The 21639-nt window shown below is 35.1% G+C and overlaps 1 protein-coding gene across 1 annotated transcript in view; it reads left to right on the forward strand.

Annotated features, from left to right (window-relative positions):
- ahi1 (Abelson helper integration site 1) overlaps nt 1-21639 on the forward strand; it is an 86021-nt gene that overhangs the window by 35828 nt on the left and 28554 nt on the right. The window contains exons 19-21 of the mRNA XM_066700086.1: nt 325-376; nt 763-842; nt 12180-12297. Of these exons, the coding sequence (XP_066556183.1) occupies nt 325-376; nt 763-842; nt 12180-12297 (250 nt within the window). The remainder of the gene's footprint in view (nt 1-324; nt 377-762; nt 843-12179; nt 12298-21639) is intronic.

Consider the following 21639-nt stretch of genomic DNA (forward strand, 5'->3'; position numbering starts at 1 on the left):
TGTTTTTATAACTGTAGTAAAAAAAAAAAAAGTTTGCACATATAAATTAAAATGGATACATAAATAGAATTTATTTTTAAAAGTAGGTGATGCTTCAGACTTGAAACCTGAATCTGTTCTCTTATGCCTACATTTCTAGAATTCTTATTTTATTAATTTAATTTTGTGGATTATGTTTAGATTTATCTATTTTTACTTAGTCATGTTGTGTAAGTGTAAAACCTTGTTTGTCAGTTTTAGTCTTCTAAATGGCTTTCAGTCATTACATTGCATTACAGAATATATTTTAGATGTATTCCTGAATGTATTATTATTTAATTTTAGGAGCCAATGCATCAAAACTCATCAGCAATGGATTACCTGTATGAACATCAAGGTATTTTAATAATAATAATAATAATAATAATAATAATAATAATAATAATAATAATAATAATAACATTTTTGCTTTATATTGCAGTAATTTACATAATCCTTTTTTGTAGTTGTAGTATTGTTTTGTTGTTGATGGTGTTCACAGATATTCCCTTTTTCCATGTATATTTTCAAGATAAATTATATTAATAATGATTAGAAAAAAATGAAATATTTTCAAACTCATTTGAAATAGAAATTACTCTAAGGCAGAAATTGCCTCTAGTGTTTCATTTTTCAATCTATTATTTTCAAATTAAGTACTTGTTATATGTTCAACCCACATAACATGTTGACATGAAGCCTATCAATCAGCAGCTGTTCCTCTTGTTTCATTTTCAAACCCAGGTGGAGCTACTTATACAGCAAGGAATTTGACCCAAGAGACTGGAGTCATAAGTCCAATCAGCAGTACCTATATAAACACGGTAAGTTTCAGAGCATTCAAAAAACAGCTAAACCCATCTTTAATAATACAACCAAAAAAAACCTCTTGTATGCAGTTCTTTTTATTTGAAAAATTGTTTAAACTCACTATTTCATAGAACAATATAAAAAGCTTTACCATTTCAAAACCCTGCTGCAACTAAGATTAATTTTCATATGACAATGCATTTAAAACCGCACAGTCACATTTGTTACCTATACCACACTCTGTATACCTATATATCTTTTATTAAGATCATATTTGAGAAATGATGGGCACCTAGGCAGAAAATATGAGATTACCACAGTCAAAAATTACTTTATTAGTTCACATTACCGTTTTCAGAATAATACATTATAGTAGCATACATAAGAAACAAACATTTAGAAACAAAGTTATGAGTATTAGGCTAGGTATTTTATGTAAGGTTATGATTTGTTAATGGCTAAATATTTGTATGAAATTATTGATTGTAAATGTTATAGATATATTTTTTGTTTGTTTTTTCCTTATGTATTTCAAAAAGACAAACACTGAAATATACTTTCAAATATTTTTTAAAGAAGAGGAAAAAGCTTCTTAGAGTTTTCTTCCTTCTTTTTGCATTTCTGTCATACTATATAGACTAATCTTTCACTCATAATTTATTTCTATATTAAATCTGATGCTACATAGAAGATGTGAGTTATCTGCGGTTTCCACAAGTGACATGGAAATATGTTTTCTTGTGGGAATGAAACCTAGAAACCTTTATTTTGGGTCAGCACATTTCTCTGTTGTTGGGCTTCTTTTGCCACCTTTTACTTTAAATAAAGGAATGCAACTTTACAGGGGTTATTTGAATGCAGAATAACCTGGAGGCAGAAAGCCCCTGCTAGAGACTGAATAAATGATGGGCTGATAAGTAGTGGGAACGGTGATCTTATTTGGCTTGCAAATGTTTATGCAAATACCCTTTATGTGATACCAGGGTCATGGCTCGAGAATGCTCATTGAGGGCTCTGTTGATGCCTTCTTGTTGGGTCATGTTTGAATCCATTTTTTTTCTCCTTACACACTTTAAGTATTGTTTTGTTATGGAAATGTTGTATCTAAGAAATATCCGTATATTTACATAATTTGCATAGGATTGACGTGGATAAGAAAAGTAATGCAAAGTAGACGTTGGCAAGGATTTCTTATTTTCACTGGTTTGTTCCTTTTTATTGCAACCTGATTATACTCTGTTGTTGCATAACACCAGACCTTTAGTAAACAGAGAAAGATGTGGTCTTTTTTTTTTTTCCTTTCACTGCACGTTGTGAAATGGGAAGGCCCCTCATTACCTCTCTTAGTGCAATATCTTTACATAGCTTTTTTTGCTTTTGAAACACACATTGCTTCATTCATTCATCACAGAGCATGAACTGAGGCACGATTTTGAGGAAGTTGTAAAAGCTTAAGGGTAGCTAGGGAAATGTGCAATAAAAGATTGCTTTGACCATTGTTTTGCTCAGTGACAGTATATTCCTCATTTTTTGGGACACACACACACATTAATATTGAAATATGTTATAAGGTTTTGCAGCAGCATACTGTTTTATTTGATCTCATCATGTTTGAAACTGAAAATGGCATATATCTTATGTGCTTAAGGGGAAATGTTATGCTGTCAAGCTGTGAAACCTGGCAAAAACCTCTGAAAACAGAATACATTAATTTTCCAATTAATAAAATAAAATAAAAGAAAAAGCCATCTGAGGCTGACAAAGTTATGTTAACATGGTACATAGCTTTCAATTTTTGAGAAGTTGCATGTGTTGAGTAGAGCTCTCGATGTGTATGGCAGTTTATTACTTTTTAGATTGGTGAATAATAATATAATAATAATGATGATGATGATGATGATGATAATACAAAATTTATCTGGGGGCATTGAAACAAAACAAGTTTTATTCTCCACTCAATCCAGTAGGGGGTGGTCTGACTTCCCTTATGACGAACAGTGGTTGCAGAAAGGTACACAACAGATAATTTTGGCATGCCAATAAAGTCAGTAGGAAGGTGGCCTTCTAGGGAGGGATTTTTAAATCTTTGTGAGATAAATACAAACATTATGCAAGTATAGTAATTAGTTTTAATTTCCGTAATGGTAAGGGAAGTTGGCATAAAACCATGTAATGGTTTCCCATCAAAACTTTATAACAGTTTTGAGAAATGTTTCCCAAAGTGTGAACTTAATCTTTACTCGGCATTAGTCAGAGCTTCAGTCAGTCACAGCTATCTTTACACAAGACCAACCTCCCTTGTCATACACTTTAAAGCACAGACTCAAATGCTCATGTACAAGATATAGATTGCCATTCTCCCTCACTGGGATGAGTCTTTGCCTGAGGCATTATGGGGTTTCGAGAACAGCACTGAAAACCACCGAGTCATGATCGCCCATTAACAATGTAAACCCTGAAATACAATTTCTAAGAATTTATTTTTGGAAGTCTTAAAACATTTGAAGTTTTGTATATTCTCTATGTTGAGAAGTGAATAATATTAAGTATGCTTTAAAAACAGTAGACTATTTATTTTTTAACTATTGAATGTGATTCATTTAAGTTCCTATAATAATATTACTATACTATACTATTTAGCATTCATTATTAATACATTTATTGGCTTATTTTTCATACATATATTGTATGAAAAGTCTAATGCTAGAATCTGAGCCCAAGAATGCTTAAACATGTAAGTATATGTTAGAAATGCAATGAACTGAAGAAAACCTCTTTGTACATCTGTGGCTTATTTCTTTCACTTTCAGAGCATGTGATGACACTTTCAGACAAGCCCAAATTACATCAAAACTTTATCCCACCCTCCAATCACAAATTACAAACCTAATACGTTTTGGCAGATTTCTCTTTAGCTGTGGCATTTTGTTTCTAACAAATAGAAACATGCCATCGGGTTCCGAATGTTTAATTACAGCAACGTAATATTTTTCTTAACAATTGCAAATCTGCAAAAGAATTACTGTATCTTTTTATTTGTTTTTTGTACTTTGGAAGTGGGAGGAAGTTTTTTTTTTTTTTTTTTCTTCTGTGGCACAGTCTCAGTAGTGGCAAAGATTCTTATCTTGAATAGCCAAGGGGAAGTTTTATTAATTGTTACCTGGTTAAAATGTTTCCAGTTTTTAAGTCCTATTAATTTACAGTATATCCTACATATTATCAATATCTGTTTAGTTGATTTTAATCCAATTCTTCTGCAAGTGTTACTGCTGATTTTCATTTTTATTAAATAATAACAATAGAAAAATCTAAATTTATTTAATAAATTATCATTTAAAAATAAATACTGATGGAGGTTATGAACATACATGCATCATATTTAATACTTTTTATTACATGTTATCCAGTTGTACATATTCAGATGCAATCGGGATTAAATCAAATTAATAAAATTAAACGAGGAACTTGAATTCTCTAAATACATAAACACATAATAACAGGCTAGGAGGCCCAAAATGAAAATAGTAACTTCTAAAATGTGAATCTTAGCTGTAGCAATTTTCAGTGTGTTCGCTACCATAGTTATTACTGTTGATTCTGTCAGCTGCTGCTTTGGCAGTTACTAATATTCTTTATACTGTGAAGTTCTGCAGCCTTCAATTCACTTCTTCGCAACAACAACTTTTCTACAACTCTGTACATAAGGCTGAAGACTGCATTTCTATATAGCTAAAACGACTAACTAGCTCCCGTATGTCCATATTAAGAGAATTCTTCTACATTTTTCTGTACAATTCAATGTTGGTAAAGCCAAACTATAATTGAAACTAATAGGATACAACAAGAACTCACAGAAGAAAACAGTTTAAGAACAGTCTAGAACATACATGAATAGTCTTTATTCTGGGTAATAGTAACTACACATTTCTAGGACTTTATCATATTGAAAGCTAGCAAAATACACACATGCAACACATTATACACACACATACATACACCGATCAGCCATAACATTATGACCACTGACAGGTGAAGTGAATAACACTGATAATCTCATTATCATGGCACCTGTCAGTGGGTGGGATATATTAGGCAGCAAGTGAACATTTTGTCCTCAGAGTTGATGTGTTAGAAGCAGGAAAAATGGGCAAGCGTAAGGATCTGAGCGACTTTGACAAGGGCCAAATTGTGATGGCTAGACGACTGGGTCAGAGCATCTCCAAAACTGCAGCTCTTGTGGGGTGTTCCCGGTCTGCAGTGGTCAGTACCTATCAAAAGTGGTCCAAGGATGGAAAAGCAGTGAACCGGCGACAGGGTCATGGGCGGCCAAGGCTCATTGATGCACGTGGGGAGTGAAGGCTGTCCCGTGTGGTCCGATCCAACAGACGAGCTACTGTAGCTCAAATTGCTGAAAAAGTTCATGCTGGTTCTGATAGAAAGGTGTCTGAACACACAGTGCATCGCAGTTTGTTGCGTATGGGGCTGCGTAGCCACAGACCAGTCAGGGTGCCCATGCTGACCCCTGTCCACTGCCGAAAGAACTGGATCACAGAGCAATGGAAGAAGGTGGCCTGGTCTGATGAATTACGAGTTCAAGGTGTTGACTTGGCCTCCAAATTCCCCAGATCTCAATACAATCGAGCATCTGTGGGATGTGCTGGACAAACAAGTCCGATCCATGGAGGCTCCACCTCGCAACTTACAGGACTTAAAGGATCTGCTGCTAACGTCTTGGTGCCAGATACCACAGCACCCTTCAGAGGTCTAGTGGAGTCCATGCCTCGACGGGTCAGGGCTGTTTGGCGGCAAAAGGGGGACCTACACAATATTAGGCAGGTGGTCATAATGTTATGGCTGATTGGTGTACATATATATACAGTCATATATACATATATTTGCCAAATGTATACTCCCTTGATGAGGTGCAATTAAAGGTTTATTTAGGCTTGGATGTTTATGTTGGATAATAATTGGTATGGAAAGTTGCAACTAAGATTGAGCTTTCTTGACAGGACACCAGGCTTATTAGCTAAAATATCCTGGGACCCAGGATACAAAACAGAAATGCCTCAGTGCTTCAAAGTGGGGTTGACTTTCCTCTTAATAGAAGCATTATTTATTTTGATGGATTATTTGGTTAGTGTATACTGAACCAAAATTTAAACTGTAAAGTGTTGGTCCCATGTTTCATGAGCTGAAATGAAGGATCCCAGAAATGATTAAACAGCATGATCATTACACAGGTGCACCTCGTGCTAGGGACAATACAAGGCCACTCTGAAATGTGCAGTTTTGCCACAATGTCACAGATGTCTCAAGTTTTCAGAGAGTGTGCGATTGGCATGCTGACTGCAGGAATGTCTGCCTGAGCTGTTGCCAGTGAATTTAAGCCACCTCCAATGTCGTTTTAGAGAATTTGGTATTACGTCCAACCAGCCTCAGAACATCAGACCTTGCGTAATCATGCCAGCGACACACGTGTTCTAGTTCCTGTCAATATTCAGCAACTTACAGCCATTGAAGAGGAGTGGGACAACATTCCACAGGATAAAATCAGCAGCCTGATCAACTCTATGTGAAGAAGATGTGTCATGCAGCATGAGGCAAATGGTGGTCACACCAGATACTGACTGGTCTTATCCACACCCCTATCTTTTTTATTTAGTTTATTACATTATTTATTTTATTATACTAATAGTGACAGTATATCGGTAGATTAATCGGGCACTTATTAAAATAAGTGTAACAGTCTTGAAGTGGTTGTGCCACACAGTAATACTTTTAATAAATACTAGGCAGTGATATTACAGTATAACAATGCTGAACGGGAATGGTGAAAATAAATCTTTATAATCATCAAACTAAATTATAATCACTGCAATAAACAGATGTTTTGCTCACAAATTGTACTGTAAACTACTCACACTGCCCTTGTAAGAAAAGCATTGCTTGCAAACGAAACAGAAAACCTTTACTTTGTCTTCAGTGTTTCCATCCGAATCCAGTTTGAATCCAAAGCTGTAGTTTTTCCTTTAGTGGTCACCCTCCATTGTATGCTGATACTGTACTGTAGTTCTCTTGATGTGATATCTTGAGTGATTTGCCTTTATAATTTCACACTGGAAGCACTAAGCTGGTCAGTTTGAACGATTTAATTACATAACCGTTCTTGACTTTTCCTAAATTTATGTTTTAAATATGTGTACTGAATTTTAGCTGCATAAACGCAAATCAAGTTCAAGTTCACCTGTCTATGGTCTTTGTGCATGAAACACATGCATTGTATAGCATTACAAGGGTCTTCTTACAACTGTACACAGATTGATTAGACAGTGAGTGATTACGCTGCAAATAAACACTTGTTTCATTTATGTGTTTTGACTGTGTACCCGTTAAAAAAGTGCTTTGTTATTTATAGCAGTCATTTTAATGTTTATGTTAATATTTACATTTAAATACTACTCCATTTGTGCTAGTTTTATTTGATCATTTGCCTTTCATTATACCACAGCGTTTAAAGAGCTATTGGCTCTTGTAGGTAGTTTGAAATGTCGACGCTTCTAGTCTTAACTGTATAATCATCTGTCATTATAATGAAACTACAATATTCCCAATTACAAATCCACTACCAGTGGTTAAGGGAATCCAAAATCTATGTCTTTATTTGCAATTGCAATCTTCATACAGACTGAATGTTTAAAAAGCAGTCCACAAGAGCAAGTCACTCAACCTGGGGGAACAGGAGAGGTTCTGGGCAGATCCCTCTCAGAAAGCTGAGAAACCTATTAAAAGTATACAGGAAGTACCTCCTCCAAGTTATCAAAGCCGAAGGCGGATTCACAAAATACAGACTGCCATGGTCTGAATAAATGTGAACATTGTGTAATTAGAAATATATGTAATGACAGATAGGTTATTGATGCATATAATATTCTTGGCTATACAATTGATTCTTGAGTGAAAAAAAAAAAAAAAAAATATATATATATATATATATATATATATATATATATAATATATTATATAAATAATTTTGGAGGCTACTGTATTTGTACAGTGGCTCTCAAAAGTAATCACCCCCCTTGGACTTTTCCAACAACATACAACATAAAATCAAAATGGATTTAATCATGAGTTTTTCCCACTGATCAACACAGAACATGTCCCTTAATGTCAAAGTGAAAAATATAATCTGCAACTTGTTCTAAATTAATTATAAATACAAATATTTGTCATTAGTTATTTGTCATGTCATTAGTTAAATGGAGTCCACCTCTGTGCAATTAAGGTGTGTCACATGATTTCAGGTGGGAGGTCCCACAGTTGGTTAGTACAATTCCTAACAAAACTACATCATGAAGATGAAGGAACATTCAAAGCAAATCCAGAATAAGGTTCTTCAAAAGTACCAATCAGGGGTAGGATACAAGAACATTTCCAAGTCATTGACTATCCCCCGGAGCACAGTAAAGTCCATTATTAAGAAATGGAGAGAATATGGCACAACTATGAATCTGCCTAGATCAGGCCGTCCTCAAAAACTGAGTATCCGGTGAGAGGAGCACTAGTCAGGGACGCCACTAAGAGGCCCATGGCGAGAACACCATCCCTACCTTGAAGCATGGTGGTGGCAGCATCATGCTATGGGGATGCTTCTCTGTGTCAGGGCCTGGAAACCTTATAAAGATAGAAGGCAAAATGGATGCAGCGAAGTACAGAGAAATCCTGGAAGAAAACCTGCTGAAGTCTGCAAGAGACCTGGGACTTGTGAGAAGATTAATTTTCCAGCAGGACAAAGACCACAAACACACAGCCAGAGCCACACTGGAGTGACTAAAAAACAAAAAGGTCAATGTCGTGGAGCAGTGGTGTGGTAAAGGGATGAAAGGTGGTGACAATTCAGGGGGCCCTGAGAGGGAGAGGGCCCTAGAGAGGTCCCTGCACATCATATTGGTGGGGCCCATGCAGGTTTTCTTTCATGGGGCCCAGAAATCCTGGCTACGTCCCTGTCCAGGAGTGGCCTAGTCAAAGCCCAGACCTCTATCCAATGGAGAATATGTGGAAAGAGGTGGAAATTGCTGTTCACCAAAGGTCCCCATCGAACTTGATGGAGCTTGAGCTATTTTGCCAAGAAGAATGTGCAAAAATTGCTGTGTCCAGATGTGCAAAGCTGGTAGAGATTTATACACATAGACTCATGGCTGTAATTGCTGCCAAAGGTGCCTCTACTAAATATTGACTGAAGGAGGTGATTACTTATGCATACAATTATTTTCTGTTTTGTATTTGTAATTAATTTAGAACAATTTGCAGATTATATTTTTCACTTTGACATTATGGACATTTTCTGTGTTGATCAGTGGCAAAAAATACTTTGAATGTTACTTAGTAAAATAATATAATTCATTCAAGCTCCCTGGGCCAAGACTTTTTCTCAAACTTCAAATTCCAAATCAAAATGTACCATACAACAACTAGAAAAAAAAAAGTCCTGAACCTTTAATGACCCCTTCCTTTTTCCTATCAACCTAATTTGACACACATTACAATTTTTTAAGTATTTTTTTTAATTTAATTTCGAGCATGTTTTAAGAAAGTTTTATTCATGATAGAATATGCCTGTATCACGTGGTTTAGTGTTTATGTATAAAAATATAGTTTTCTTAAAATGAAAATTTCCATTAAATATACACAATGATGTCATACAGGTAGCTGACATAGGGAAACCACTGCTTAGAGAATATTGTGAAATACACCGATCAGCCATAACATTATGACCACTGACAGGTGAAGTGAGTAACACTGATAATCTCGTTATCATGGCACCTGTCAGTGGGTGGGATATATTAGGGAGCAAGTGAACATTTTGTCCTCAAAGTTGATGTGCAAAAACTGGCAAAACTGCAGCTCTTGTGGGGTGTTCCCGGTCTGCAGTGGTCAGTACCTATCAAAAGTGGTCCAAGGAAGGAAAAGCGGTGAACCGGCGACAGGGTCATGGGCGGCCAAGGCTCATTGATGCACGTGGGGAGCGAAGGCTGGCCTGTGTGGTCAGTCATTTGAACTCTAAGAAATCAAAACATTGAGGAACCCTATACACTTCTTATTTAATATATCTATAACAATACTACATCAACAACCGACTCCACGAAGACACTGACAAGATCAAGATCTGCAAAGCAGAATGTCATGAAGACACAAGAAGAAAAAGGAATCAAGTTAAACAGAGCTTATTTTAAAAACCTATGATTTGCTGATGTCATCATATTTTCAAAAGCACCTGAAAACCTGCAGCTTTAATTTCAAAAACTCAGATGCAAGCAAGAAAACTGGACTTAAAATAAACCTGAGTAAAACAGAAGTCATGTTTAACAGCTTTGTTACATCTAAGAAATTTAAAATTCAACAGATACTCAGATACTTCTACTCAAAAGTTATGTCTATCTTGGACAACAAAGCAGCACAGATGGAAATTAAATGGAAGAAATCCTAAGAAGAGTTAAAATGGGATGTAGTGCATTTGGAAGAAACAACATGCTATTTAAAGGAAATCTACACACTTGCCTGAAGAGAAATGTATTTGATCAGTGCATACTACCAGTGCTCACTTATGGTTGTGAAACATGGTCACTTAATGCCAAAATGTTACAGAAACTGTGGATGACTGAAAGGAGCATGAAAAGATATATGCTTGGAATAAGAATAATGGATCAGAGAACAAATGAAAATGTGACATATTTGAAAGAGTGAAAATGGGCCGGACACATTGCAAGAGTAGATACAAAATTGACAAAGGAAGTTGTTGAATGGATCCCAAGAGATGAAAAAAAAAAAAAACCTAGAAGAGTACCACATAAAAAATTAAAAGTTTGAAACAAACTTTGCAGGCATGACTTTGAAAAGAGAAGCTGTAAATCGGCAAGTGGAAACATTTTGGGGAGGCCTTCATCCAGCAGTGGATTGATATAGGCTGATGGTGACGATGATAGATATATATTTCACCATCAGCATGCATATCTATACACACACTGCAGTTCTTGAAGCATTTCTTCTTTGTCCCACTTCCATATATTCAGGAAATTAAGTTAATCTTTTAAGTATGACTCCGTTTTTTGTACTTTTATATCAGTGGTTTTATTTATTTTTTTATGTAGGTCTACATGTTAGCTTCATGATGTTCCCATTTTGTCTCAGGTTATATATCATATAGTAACTTGAATACAATTTTAAATTCCAGCATCAGCTAGCATCTGAGCTATTGACCAGATTATTTTCTAAACCACTATTCCAAGGGGATTTATACCTAATTTATAATACTATGTCAAGTTTTGTTTTCTGAAATAGTGTGGTGTGCTAAGCCAGTGGCCTGGAATGCATACATTTACGATCATATACTAGTATTTTGAGATGGTTTATTCTGTCTTCATTTTTTTAATGAGTGTATTTTACTATCAGTAGTAGAGCTAATGTATTTAAAGCTAATAAGTAATTTGAAGAAGTACAAATGTAATTTGTACTATTACCTCATTCTTCCTCTTATTATTTCTTCCTCGTTTTATTTCTTTTAACCTGTATATTTGTCTCCTCCTAGCAACACAAACCATAGTAATCTTATCTAGGCATTTATGAAAATGACTGCACAGAGCACACAAGAGAGCTGTTGTGCTCTTTGCCTGAAGGAAGTTCTTTTCCCTTCTGCCTTGTAAAGGTTAATGTAACCGTCAAGTTATATTTAATAATCTTATATTCAAAGTAAAGTCTCTGTCTGTCTAATCCTATTAGCAGTTCTATCTAACCATAGATACAAGTCTTTTTCAGATGTACTGTACTCCACATTATAAGCCCGTTTTTGATAACTCATAGTTTACTTATTTGGTAGTTCTTAATATGCCTTTCAGAATTTTTTTTTTATAAACGTTTATTTGAAATAAAATGGTTATGCTTACCGATTGCTCTTAAAGCTTCATATAAAGAATGATTGAAGATACAAGACAAAATGTGATTGACCAGTTTACTCCTCCTTATTTACACTTACTGGTTTACCAGATCAACTAAGTTGGATTGCCCTTCCTTTTCAGTCAATTGTACAGTTTAACACTTTAAGTGATAATGATGTTATACCTGCTGAAGCATAGCATTCTGCTTTGTAATATATTGAGGGGTTATCATATTGGCTTATATATATATATAAATCATATAATATATAAGGCAATATTATAATTGATTATTGTGTCCACCTAGAAATTGGATTGCACGGTCATTTACAGTAAGCCTCTGCGTTTTTCCCAAGTCTTGCATCAGTGTGCGACCCAGGAAATTACGGTTTGTGCTCTTATTTGCCTTCCCTATTGCAGGTCGTCTCAAATCTCTCGCTTCCTGCTCCATCGCTGCTCTCACCACACTCAAAGCTCAGGCTCCCCGGCTCTCTGGGCACTCAGCTGACTTCACAGCCATCCCTGACCTCACACAGCCGTGAGTACCTTCTCTCATTTGATTATTACTTCAGGCAGCCATATGCCTTTTCAGCGCTATTGCCTGAACTGACAGTGTCATGCAGCGATAGACAGTCCATCTACGGGTAAGAGAACTACTTTAAACTCTAGAAAACTGAATATCTGTATAATGCTGGTGAACATCTTTATTCATATGCTTGTGTGTGTTCTTATGAAAGTAAATACTATATCATGTATATGTGTGAGTGTGTATGTGTGTATATATGTGTGTGTATGTGTATGTATATATATATATATAGCTCTGGAAAAAATGTAGACAATTAAGTTCAGAGTTATTTTTTTTAAGTTGATTTTTTACAGAGCTGTGTATATATATATATATATATATATATATATATATATATATATATATATATATATATATATATACACACACACACAAATACATATATTTATGTTTCATGGTCAATCACTGAAATCATCTGGTGGTGCATATATCTGTTGTGGTTTGCTGGCGTGAAGTCTATATATATAGATATATATGTGTGTGTGTGCACGTGTGTATATATATATATATATATATATATATATGTGTGTGTGTGCACGTGTGTATATATATATATATATATATATATATATATATATATATATATATATATATATATACATATTTGCCCTTCAGTAAATTAAGCAATAATTTTCCCAGCAGAAGACGATCAGTGCACTAACATGTTACTAATGAAACAATGCTCTTTTGAATTCCAGAAATTGTTTCCTGATTTTTTTTCGTATATAATTTGACTTTCAAAGAGGTTTCTCCCTGGTTTTACAGTGAGGTCATGCCTTACTTATGGTTTATTTTTTGGTTCTTCTAGAACATTGTGCCAAACCTTCAGGATTTACAAGTATTCAGTTGTATCTAGCTGAGGAACTGCAAGTATGAAAAACCCAATTTCCCTTTGAATGGCATAAATCCCAAACCACATTCTTAATTGAAAATATGACTGTGTTTGAACTTAAGCAATTTAACTTAATGATCAAAATGGGAAATGTGTTTGCCATAGAGTAACAGTTCATATTTATGAATTAATGTTCCTAAAGGGTCTGCAATGTTTATTATCTCAATATATCCAGTTAGCTAAATTTTGTAATAGGATGGTTTTGTTCCATAACGTTGTGTAATTTGTTTTTATTTTCTTATTTTTAAAAAGAAGCTAGCTAAAGCTACTTTAGGGGGGAGGGAGGGGAGTGGTAAGTTAAACCTACTTTCAAAACTACTTTTAATTTTGGAATATACACTATATATATATATATATATGCAGTGTTTTTGAAATACAAAATCAAACTGAAAACAATAACAGGCATAATACAGTGAAGTAATTACAGGCAATTTAATCCTTCACACAAAGAATGATGTGCATTTGCAGGGACCCTGATTTTATAATATTCCATGCCTGAATACACTAACAAAACTTACAATAGGAGAAGTTGTGAAATGTCAAAGATACTTAAAATGCAACCATAGTTCCTTGTCACACAGCTCCAACTGTACAGAGATTCAAAATCTAGTCTTGTAAGCTCTTGTTTATGCAACATCATAACCTTTCAAAGCGGGAATCTGAGAAGGTGTTCACAGGCTGCACTGGAACTTGATGAACACATTCTTCTCACACTAGAGCTTTTTTAGGTTAATTATGTTAATTTAAAAATATATCTTTGCATTTAGATGTTTGCATTTACAACTTCTGTACCATAGTTGACAGCATCTGCTACCTTCGTTTTAAAATATTTTGAGAATTTGGTCTAACACACCTTTCAGTCATATCAATTTGGACATGATTAAGTAATTCATGGTATTTTGCAGAGGTGTCAACAAGTAATTATTTTGCAAGTCCAAGTAAGTCCCAAGTCTTTTTGATTCAAGTCCAAATAAGTCCCAAGTCGGTATTAAGCAAGTCTCATGTAAGTCCCAAGTAACTGAGCTTCAAGTCAAGTCTCAAGTCTTCAATTTTGAGCTTCGAGTCTTCAAATCTCTTTTATAATTAATGACCACTTGTGATCTTTTTTATACTTTAAGTAATACAGTACATAACACAGCATATTTTCAAAAACATTTTTATTGTCCATATATCACCAAAATAATGTGCGATAGTATATAGTATATATAGTAGTAGTAGGATATATCCCTATATATATTGGTGAATTATGGGACAAAATCCAAGGCACAAATATGAATATGGGTTTTCTTTTTGGTCCATAGCAGAAAATGCACACTCCTACAACTGAGCCTTACTTCGAACATAAGTAGAATTACATCAACCATGTTGCTAGATGTCTTCATGCATCAATGAAGTATTGTACTTGTACTACAGAGGATTGCACTTGCAAAATATCAAGTTGGACAGAACCCTGTCACTCATCTGTGCACAATGTGGTCATAAAATTAGTCCACCATGGCTGAAAACCCACTCAATAGGTGCACTTGTTGCTGGTACAGCTTATGCCCTCACTGCCACACTAAAGAGTGATGGCAGAGTTTTCCTATTCATAGCCCAGAACAGGAGACTGTTTTATCCTTCACACATTGTGAGTTACTGGCTGAGCTGAGAGGCAGGGGATACATTTTGATTAATATTTTAAGCAACTATACAGTTTATAACTCCGTTTAGAGATAACTGGCTAGCTAACTACTAAAATAAACACTGCCCAGTTGTGCTAGAATGTACTAAGTTGCCACTTAGCTATCTAGGTGATTGTGCTTGGGACAGCGAGGACGCGTTAGGGGACATCACAGGCATGCGCCTGTGCTGTAGTCCTGTTCTTCTAAAAGTTCGCATTTTGTTAGCTTTTCCTTGCTGTCGGTCAGTTTGTGCTTCAAGACCTATAATGGCCGAATGTATTGAAAGACGGTAACTTCCACAACAAAACGTATAAAATGGCCTAAACCTGTAGACCTTATTTGAGCGATTTTTCTGAATCAATGGGAAAATCTATGGGAAAAATTGTTGGGATTTTTGCATTAGGAAACGGAAATTAATTTGCATAAGCTAGTGCCTACAAAGTGACGACACCACTTTGGCTTTCTATTGTCTTTGTTGAGAGTCTGTGTGCAAGGACACATGCTATGACAGGCCCTGACACAATTAGCGCCGTATTCATCCGCGGACTGCCATGCATCCAATTGAATGTAACAAAAAATGTACAATAACAAACAACATAAACATTTAAAAAGTTAGTTTCTTTTTTCAAGTCATGCCAAGTAAAACACCCAAGTCAAGTCAAGTCACAAGCCAGTGATTGCCAAGTCTAAGTCATTTCAGCTTTTTTCAAGTCAAGTCCCAAGTCTCATAAATTCTGACTTGACTTAACTTGAGTACCAAGTCACTTGACTCAAGTCTACACCTATAATTCACAGCACATACAATTTTAAAAATGTTTTTAAAAAGTCAGAATCAAGAATGTTATTTAAAATAAGCTTAAACCACTGTAATATGTGCTATTAGTTTTGGCATTTACAGGTATTTGTATTTTGTTTACAATGCTCACAAGCAACTTTTTCATTACACACGCACTTTTTGAGTTTTTTAAAATGCAGCCAAGGTTCGACTCTGGCTCCTGACGAGATTCGCAGGACTTAATTTGCGCTTTCAGAGATTAGGTTGCCCCTGCTATTGTTTTAAACTTTTCTGACTATTTTACCTTTTTTTCTTAATTTTAAATTGAACCAGTATTTGATTATAACTAAGGTGGTATAAGTTAGCAGGGAAAGTTATGAAAAGTTAATATGGAAAAAATATTAATGTAGGCTACTTGCAGTAGTGGATTCCCCCTCCAAAACAAACACATAAATAATAAAGTTTCAAAAGTAGCTTGATAGCATCAAAAGCTACACTAGTAAGATAAAAGCTTACGTACTGCCAAAGCTACTGAAAAAGTAGCAGACTACAGTAGCATAACTATTTTTTAGCAATCTGTACTGATCTTTGGAGATCTAATTTACCATTAGAATAGTTATTACAAGTACATTAGCCAGACTTGACACTATCATTGGTGTTCAGGTGATGAGCAAAATTATATTGGACAAGCACAAAGTAACGAACAAGGAGTAAACAGAGGTTTTGGATATTTTAGGCCTACTACTGTTTTTTACAATGTTCCCTTCAAAGTATGTTAAAGAATATTAAATTGATTATACTAGTCAATGGAATAAAAATACTTAGGAGACTTATTTATTTTTATTTGATTTATTGCAATTATTTTTAATTTGAATACTCTCAGTGTTAGATGTATCGTTTTCAAGATATGTAGCAAACATAACTCTTATTCTTCTAACTACTTAAACAAGCCTTTATATGTTTGCATTGAAATTAATTCCAATCACTCTGTGTAAAAACACTCCTTTTATAAGCATTCTCAGGTCTTCAGTCCATCATCTTAAATTTCAAACACCTGGTCACATTAACCAGTGAAATAAGGGGAATTCTAAAACACTGCCTTTCTTATAGGTTTGATGTTTTTTTCTCATGTGAAATGTTGCCAGACTTTTAAAAATAAAGTATTTAACCTTTATTAAGAACACAGTTGGAACAGAAAACAGAATAGGTCCTTATGGCCAGCATTGAGAGAGCCTGCAAAATATGTTTAATATCAGTGGTATTACAACACATGAGCACTGTCTACTGTAGACATTTTTATATTCTCACTGTGGCAATAGAAAGTGAGTCTACATATTGACACATTAATTTAATATTCCACAATACTAGCTTTCTAGAAAAAGTAATAGCAAATTTGAAAAAGAATGCAATGTTAGTGCAGGTAGGCATGAGACAGAAGGAAGAGTTGTCTGTCAAACAAAAAATGATGTGATTCTGGTTTGCAATTGTCAGGTTATTACTCCAGTCTAAGTAGTAATAAAGGACTACAGTTAAAGAAAGAGTTGTTTTCGTGTTTTTTTTTTTTGTTTTTTGGTGGGTGGGGGGTGTCTTTAGATTATTTGAGGTTTATGGTTGGAGTTTTTACTGTGTTACAAATTACACTTTAAAAATAGTAAAAGTATTAACAAAATAGTTCAGCATTTATTACCAATGGCTAGATAGCAAGATATCTGAGGTTAAGTTCTGTATTCTGTATTCAACATTTGAGCAGCTGATTAAAAAATAATAGTGATCCAACTAGAGGATTACAGATTCAGTTTTTTGGTTTGTTCATTTTATAGTTGTAATTTTTGCAATTCACTATTATAAATTGCAGAGATTCCATTCAAGGACATGTTGTCCATATTTTGTAAATCACTTTAATGATGGCTAAAATGATTTGCTTTATGATTAAAAATAATGTTGATATTTTGTTGATGATTTAAATGTTAAGCATGGCTTTTGTATGTTGAATATGTATCTATAACAACCATTGTTGGTTTTGGCAGTCATATGTGGACATTGATTAAATATTTGCTACCATGGAGAGTGTTTAGTTACAGTGTGTTTAATCATTCTGGGAATATACCTTACTGCTGCATTTTAATTCGTTTTTCTTCTCTTTTTCTATTTAATTCTAATGTTCAAATTCCCCTCTTGACCCTTCTCACATGCTTGGTTTAAATGACACCATCTGAATGTTTTTATAAATAAAATAATTAATTGTCAACACTGAATACAGCAGAATCTTCTAGAGTGCATGTGAGGAGCTTGTGGCCCCGGAGCAAGTAGGAGAGCTAGAAGTCAAAGGGAACCAATAGGGTGTCTTAGTATGAAGCGTAGACAGTGATGGGGTTTGAGCAGGACGTGGTGCAGAGCAGCTTTTGGACTTTGGACTTTGGATTTTAGTGGAGAACAAGGATGCAAAGTCATCGGAGGAGATAGGAGAGGACAGAGGGCTGGGGTAAGGGTTTATGAGAAGGTAGGACATAGTTTGTGAGGTTTGTTACAAGAATGTGGCGAGATGGATTGTATGTAAAAATGTTTAGCGCAGGTGGGACTAGAGGAGAAGGAGGAGATAAAAGAGCGATTGGGGTCTAGGGCCACAGGGAGTTTGCTGCTCTTCAGTTTGGATCTAGCAAAGCGTAGGATGGAGGAAAGACAGGGTTGGGGAGGAGAGGGTAGGTCAAGAGGTGAGGGGACTTAGGAAGGGGGTGTGGAGGGTGGAGCGTACAGAGTCTGGAAGGAGGAGGGCTGAAAGAGTCAACAGGGACGTGAGCAAGAGCAGCAGGCCAGATAGCGCACAGGCTACAGTGGAAAGTGAAAGTCTAGGTAGGTGGAGTCAGGAGAGAGGGCTAAATCTGCGAGGAATAGGTGAAGTAGAGAACAGATGTCATTGTTGATCAACTCATTGTGGGAATCTTACAATGCTATTTAAAAATAAAACTAATTGTATTTGCTTAAATTAATTCCGTCTATAAAGATCGGTACAACAATTGAGCACTCTTTCATGTATAAGGAAACATCACCCTGCCTTATTCTGTCTTAATGATCCTGTTGGCCACTTGGAGGATCTATCAGAAGATCTACATCGAGTAAATAGAAGCCAAAGCTTTTTGCAGGTTTCATTAGTTTCTACAACAAGAGTGGAGCTGGATTCTTAAAAGGAAATATATTTTAGATAAAATCAAAGCAGTTTAAATGTGTTTTTGTCTTGTGATTGGTTTTAGTAGTTAAGCTGTTTCAGAATTCCTTCTTACAGTGATTCAGTTTCAGTATTAATAAAGACGTACCAGCAATTAAACAATACGACCCAAGCAGACCTTTCTATAAGAGGATGAAAAACAAACAATGATCAAATATTAAAATTTTCATGTTTTGAACAACAAACACATGTATGTTAATAATCTTATAAACTCCAATATGGAAAGAGTATAAGATATCATTAATTAAATAATATAAGGATGAGAAGGCTAGGATAGCTTGAGGTTGCATTGAGCAAGCCTGTTGAAGCATGTATAAGCAGATATAAGTGGATAGCAGGCATAGGTGCAACTTGTCAGTACTTTTTATTTTTATTTTTCTTCCCGAAATGCATATTTGTTATCAACATGTTTCTCAACAATTCACATGTTAAAACTTGAGCCATTCTGAGTAATCTTTATTATTACGTATGGAATGAACATGTGAGTAACTTGAAATTCAGGATTCCAAACAGGACCTTACTTTTTCTTTTTTATGCTACATACCTTCCCAGAAACTTTCCCACGAGAAAACCTTAGGCAAACTTTGAGTGACTGAATACTTGGATCCATGGCTGGAAAAGGAGCTGCAGGTTTTTTTATGTATTGGCAGGTTTTGAGTGGATGCAGGTATCTGAATTCTCCTTGTAGCTTGCTTTTGTTTAATTTTGAAATGTCCATTCCAAAACCCAGCTCTGTCACATTAACATGGCAGGGAAAGTTGGCATTGAAATTAAAAGATTTTGGTTTCTAATTGTAATTTAATGTGTAGGCAGTGATGTGGTTAAGTACTACTTCATTCTTTATGCATTTACGATTCCTGTCAGACCAGCTTTTTTTGTCCTAACATAAACAAACAGGTCCCCCACAAAAACAAACAGATTTGATCCAATAGAAGCAATTTTAGCATTTTAATCTTAAAGGAAGTAAATGTATTTGTTTTAAAATGTCAAGACCACATGAGGAAACCCATTGCTAACACAAAACTGGCATTGGGAAGTGTAGAACACAAAAAAGACAGACATAGGAACTATAAAGTTCCTGAATTGTGGAACAAGGACAAGTGAACAGTGGTGTGGCAGATGTTGCTCTGGTTTAAAGTGAAGGGAAACACCATCTGTCAGCCTACACAAGGGTGTGGATGAAATGATGCATTACCATAATTCCACTTGGCAGTCATATCAGATATCCCCCATAAATGTTACTTAAGTCAGTGTGATGTAACTTTCTTTCTCACCTGCTGCTCCTATTTGGCAGTAATTCTGCATTTACAGTACTTTCTTGTTTCATAGGATGCACCTCTTTTGCTAAACCGGTTAAAGGTTGTGTCCTAATTAGTAGAATGTATACACATACAAACATATTTCATTCTTGTCTACCTGGTTTTACTCACTAGCAAAACAGCAATATTTTGACAACTGAATGAATCATTTAAAATAACTAATAAAGATAAGGAACCCCCCACGACACTCCCTGTTCCCTCGCTTTTCTGTGAGAAGCACACATGGATTTATCGCATTTTATGAGCCTGTACAATTCAATATGTGGAACCTTTTCAACTACAGTTTTAGTTATACCAAATCAGATTTTGATCATTTTTAACTGCTTGGCAAGGTCACCATGCCCTGTATGTGTGTGTGGAGTAGGGGTCAGGGCTCTGGGCTCTGGACTCCTGAGAGGAGGGTTGTGGGTTCAATCCCAAGTGGGGGACACTGCTGTTGTTCCCTAGAGCAACCCAGCTGTATAAGTGGCTAATTGTATGTGAAATTATTGTGATATATTGTAACAGTATATAACAAATCAGATAAGGGTGTCTGCTCAGAAATATTATAAAAATAATATTTTAGAATGTATAATGCTATACCACTATATAATTTATTACAAACAAAACATTTCTCAGGCTGTTATATATTAACAATTTTTGTAATGTGCAGTATAATGGAGTACATTATTATATATGGCATATTATATAAAGCACTAAACAAGTTTTACATTGATCCACACCCTTTTTTTTATTTATACCTCCAAGCTTCCATTTTGGATGTATAACCTTTGGATGACACATTTCCAAGTTTGTTCTGTAAATGTCTCAAGTTGTTTTTTGATTTCCTGCTCTGCCACAGGTTTTGATAAAACCATGTTGCAAAAGTCCCTGAGCAGTAGATCCATGTGGATGTGCTCTGTAGTTTAAAAGTCAAAAAAGTAATAGATAACAATACTTTTTTGCTCTATGTGTAGCAAACTTACAATTTTGTGAATATATGCAGTTCTTTTACAATTTTGATGAGATGTTCTTTTTTATTTTTTGTTTGTCAGCATCTGATACTGCATGCAGAAGTGCAGATCCACTATTGGCCTGTCTAAGTGTGAAAGTGAATAGTTCAGCTCAGTATCAGATGATGGAAATGAGACACTTGAGTCATTTTCAAATGTAATAACTTTGCCACAAATTAGGTAATGTATGTAAAAAGGAAAGATACATTTGCCAAGTACTTCTGTTTACAGAAAACCATTCAGGGCATTTTTCTGCCTGTGTAAATGATTAATTTTCCAGCTATGCACCAAGCTAAATATGTTTTCCTGTATTTCACCACCAAATGTTATGATATGATTATCACCTTGGCCTTGCTGTTCATTTTCAAATTTGTTTTGCTTTTTGTTTGTATACGTATTGATATATAATGCTGCTTAATATGTCAAAGCATC

The sequence above is a fragment of the Amia ocellicauda genome, chromosome 1 (assembly GCF_036373705.1).
Source record: "Amia ocellicauda isolate fAmiCal2 chromosome 1, fAmiCal2.hap1, whole genome shotgun sequence".
Classification (NCBI taxonomy): Eukaryota; Metazoa; Chordata; class Actinopteri; order Amiiformes; family Amiidae; genus Amia; species Amia ocellicauda.